Raw genomic sequence first — 3395 nt, forward strand, 5'->3', positions numbered from 1 at the left:
TCTTCCTACACCCCTAACCACTTGGCCCCTGTATTCCCTCTTCTCCTTGGTTCTCTTGTCTATCTTGCACTCAAAGCCTCTTTGGTTCCAGTTTCCTGGGTCCCTTTCTAGTTTCCTGGCCTTTGCCCGTATTTTCTCCCACCTAGATACATATACATCACAGTTAAAAGCTAGGATCCATATATGAAGAAGAATATAGTGTTTGCTTTTCTTAGCCTAGGTTACGTCAGTTAATGTGATTATTTCCATCTCCATTTCCTACAAATTTCATAATTTCATTTTTCTTAACAAGTGAATAATGTGCCATTGTGTATATATACCACATTTTCATTATCCAGAACTCAGTTGATACACATCTATGTTGTCTCCATTTCCTAGCATATGTGAATAGAGCATCAGGAAACATGGATGATCAATGTATCTGTAGTAAGAAATAAACTACAGAGAGTAAGTCCTTTGGGTATAAGCCCACAAGTGGTGAAGCTGCATCAAAGCAAGTGAATAATGTGCCCATATATATACATACATATATATGCTACATTTTCATTATCCAAAACTCAGTTGATACACATCTATGTTGTTTCCATTTCCTAGCATATGTGAATAGAGCATCAGGAAACATGGATGATCAATGTATCTGTAGTAAGAAATAAACTACAGAGAGTAAGTCCTTTGGGTATATGCCCACAAGTGGTGAAGCTGCATCAAATGGCACATTTATTCCTAGCTTTCTGAGGAGCCTCCACACTTCTTTCCATAGTGATGGCACCCGTTAGTACTCCCACCAACAATGAGTAATTCTCCTGACTCCACGTATATCCAGCATTTTTTGTCTTTTTTTCCATCTTGATCATTTTGACTGGGTAAGATGATATCTGAAATTTAATTTACATTTGCAAAGGATTTACATTTGCTTTCTTGATGTTCAGGGTTTTTTTTTTTTTTTTTTCTTTGTATAGTCCAGATTGTAACCCTCTGTCACATGTATAGCTGGGAAAGATGTTCAAGATGTTCTCCATACTCTGTAGGTTATTTCTTCACTCACATGGTGGTGTCCTTTGCTATACAGAAGCTTTGTAGTTTCATGAGGTCTCCTTAACAATTGTTGATTTTAATGCATATACTACTGGGGTGCTGTTCAGGAAGTCCTTTCTTGTGCCTAAAATTTCCAATGCATTCCCACTTTTGTCTCTGACAGATTCAGATTATCAAGTCCTATGTTTAAGTCCTTGATCTGTTTGGAGTTCAGTTGTCCAGGGTGAGAGATAGGTTGAAGATGCTGGTTTTACTCCATTGGATATTTTTGGCTTATTTTAAAAACCAAAAACCAAACAACAACAACAACAACAACAACAACACATGGTAGAAGTAGTGTCAGATTATACACACACACACACACACACACACACACATATGTGTTCCTTCCCTTGTGTTTTATATATATAATGAGGCCCCTCAGTTTGATTCCACTGATTAAAATGTCTGCTTTTATGATACTACCATGCTGTCTTCATTACTATAGGTCTGTAGTATAACTTGAGGTCAAGGATGGCAATACTTCGTGAGGCTTTTCATTGTTCAGGATTCTTTTGGCTAGCATGGGTCTTCATGTTCACATCAAGCTTACGATTATTTTTTTCAAATTCTGTGAAGAATGGTGTTGGAATTCTGATGGGGATTGTGTTGAATCTATAGATTGCTTTTGGTACAATGGCCATTTTCACAGTATTAATCCTACTTATCCATGAACATGGCGAGTCTTTGCATCTTCTGGGCTCTTCACTTTCTTTCTTCAGTGTCTTAAAATTTTCATTGTACAAGATTTCACTTCCTTGATTGGATTAATTCCAAGATCTTTTATACTTTTCCAGGCTATTATGAATGGGATTGAGTCTCTGATTTCATTCTCTGTATGTCTCTTGGTGGTGTATGAGAAGGCTGATTTTTCTGTGTGTGCTAATTGTGCGTCCTGCTACTTTGTTGAATGTGTCCATCAGCTCTGGCTGTTTTCTGGTGGAGTCTTAGAGGTTTTTGTTAATGTTTAGAATCATATCATCTGCAGACAGGGTCCTTTAATTCTTCCTTTCCTATTTGTATCCCCTTTGTTCCTTCCCATGTGTTATTTCTCTAACAAAGAACTCAAATACTGTACTGAATAATAACGGAGCGTCTTCAGGGTTTGGCTTCCGCCACATGTTGTGGGCCTTGGGCCTAACCCCTCAGACACTGAGAGACAAGGGCATTTTGTAATCTCCATTGCTGGGGTTACAGAGAAAGATGAGGACATAGTCTTCATAACTCAGCATCCTCCAAATAAGTGGAAGACTAGCTATGCAAAGAATGAACACTCTTGCTTTAAGTGGAAAGAATTTCAAAAAAGCTGCTCCTGGCAGTAATGTTCAAAAGGTTGTCAGAATCTTTAAGAGGATTTTGTCTAGAATTCTTCAGTCACTGGACTAGTTCTAATTCCTGGGTTTTGTCTTTTAGTTTTTCTCAGACGGTGTCTCACTATTTTTTGGAACCCAGATGTCTAAGATTCCATGGATTCAGTACTTTAGTATTCCTCATTATGGGTTTACGGTAAGTTGTCCTCACCTGCTGCTGTAACTGAGTTCTTAAACTGTAACAGGTGAAATGAATTCCAACCAAGTCATATCCCCAGCTGTGATCTCTGAATGTCTCCTGTCCAGAAATTTTCTTTCAGGAGTAATAGATGAGAATTCCTGGTCACCTTAGGTAGCCTAACATCCCTGAGTCATCTGGAATTTTCCTCAATCACCCTGTTATTTGAACATGAAGTGTGATAGAAATCTCAGAGTAAAGAAGATAGACTATTTCATAAAAATCATATTGGGTTTCTATCTAATAAAGAAATAATGAGATCATAGACTGCAATACATAGTTTAAATAGAAGAGAAATTTTTAAAAAGAAACAGAGACTATATAATACTCACAGCAAATATAGGCTTTACCAAGCTGTTCCCTGCAATAAATTGTGTCCTAATATTGTATAACAAAGATTCATAATTACAACTGGATTTGATAAAAATAGGTAAGAAAAGATTGTTGCTATGAATCAGCACTATTCATTGTTTTATGGGGTTATAGGATTGGCGGTCAAAGAAGGAAGGAGGTTTGTGGTAATCTGGTCAGAGATCTCAGCCCTTAGTCAAGGGAAGCAGCACTCTAGCCCTAGGCCTCCTGATCACCAGGGAAAATAGCAAAAGCTTTACTGGGCAGACTGTGAACTTGAACTTAGTGTGCTTTTTATTTCCTTTAATATATAATATATTTCAAATAATGATAGGTTGAATTTGGGGAAGTAACTATTTTCTTTGGAAAATGTTTGATATTTAATACTGTTTACCTTGCTCCTTCCCACTTGTGTTACAGGC

At 37.3% G+C, this 3395-nt stretch overlaps 1 protein-coding gene across 1 annotated transcript in view; it reads left to right on the forward strand.

Annotated features, from left to right (window-relative positions):
* LOC103731455 (ATP-binding cassette sub-family G member 3-like) overlaps window positions 1-1233 on the forward strand; it is a 38877-nt gene extending 37644 nt beyond the window's left edge. Inside the window, exon 12 of the mRNA XM_008829803.2 lies at window positions 1199-1233. Within this exon, the coding sequence (XP_008828025.2) occupies window positions 1199-1233 (35 nt within the window). The remainder of the gene's footprint in view (window positions 1-1198) is intronic.
* The last annotated feature ends 2162 nt before the right edge of the window (window positions 1234-3395 follow it).

This window comes from Nannospalax galili, unplaced genomic scaffold, assembly GCF_000622305.1.
Source record: "Nannospalax galili isolate Female #2095 unplaced genomic scaffold, S.galili_v1.0 scaffold11575, whole genome shotgun sequence".
Taxonomy (NCBI): domain Eukaryota; kingdom Metazoa; phylum Chordata; class Mammalia; order Rodentia; family Spalacidae; genus Nannospalax; species Nannospalax galili.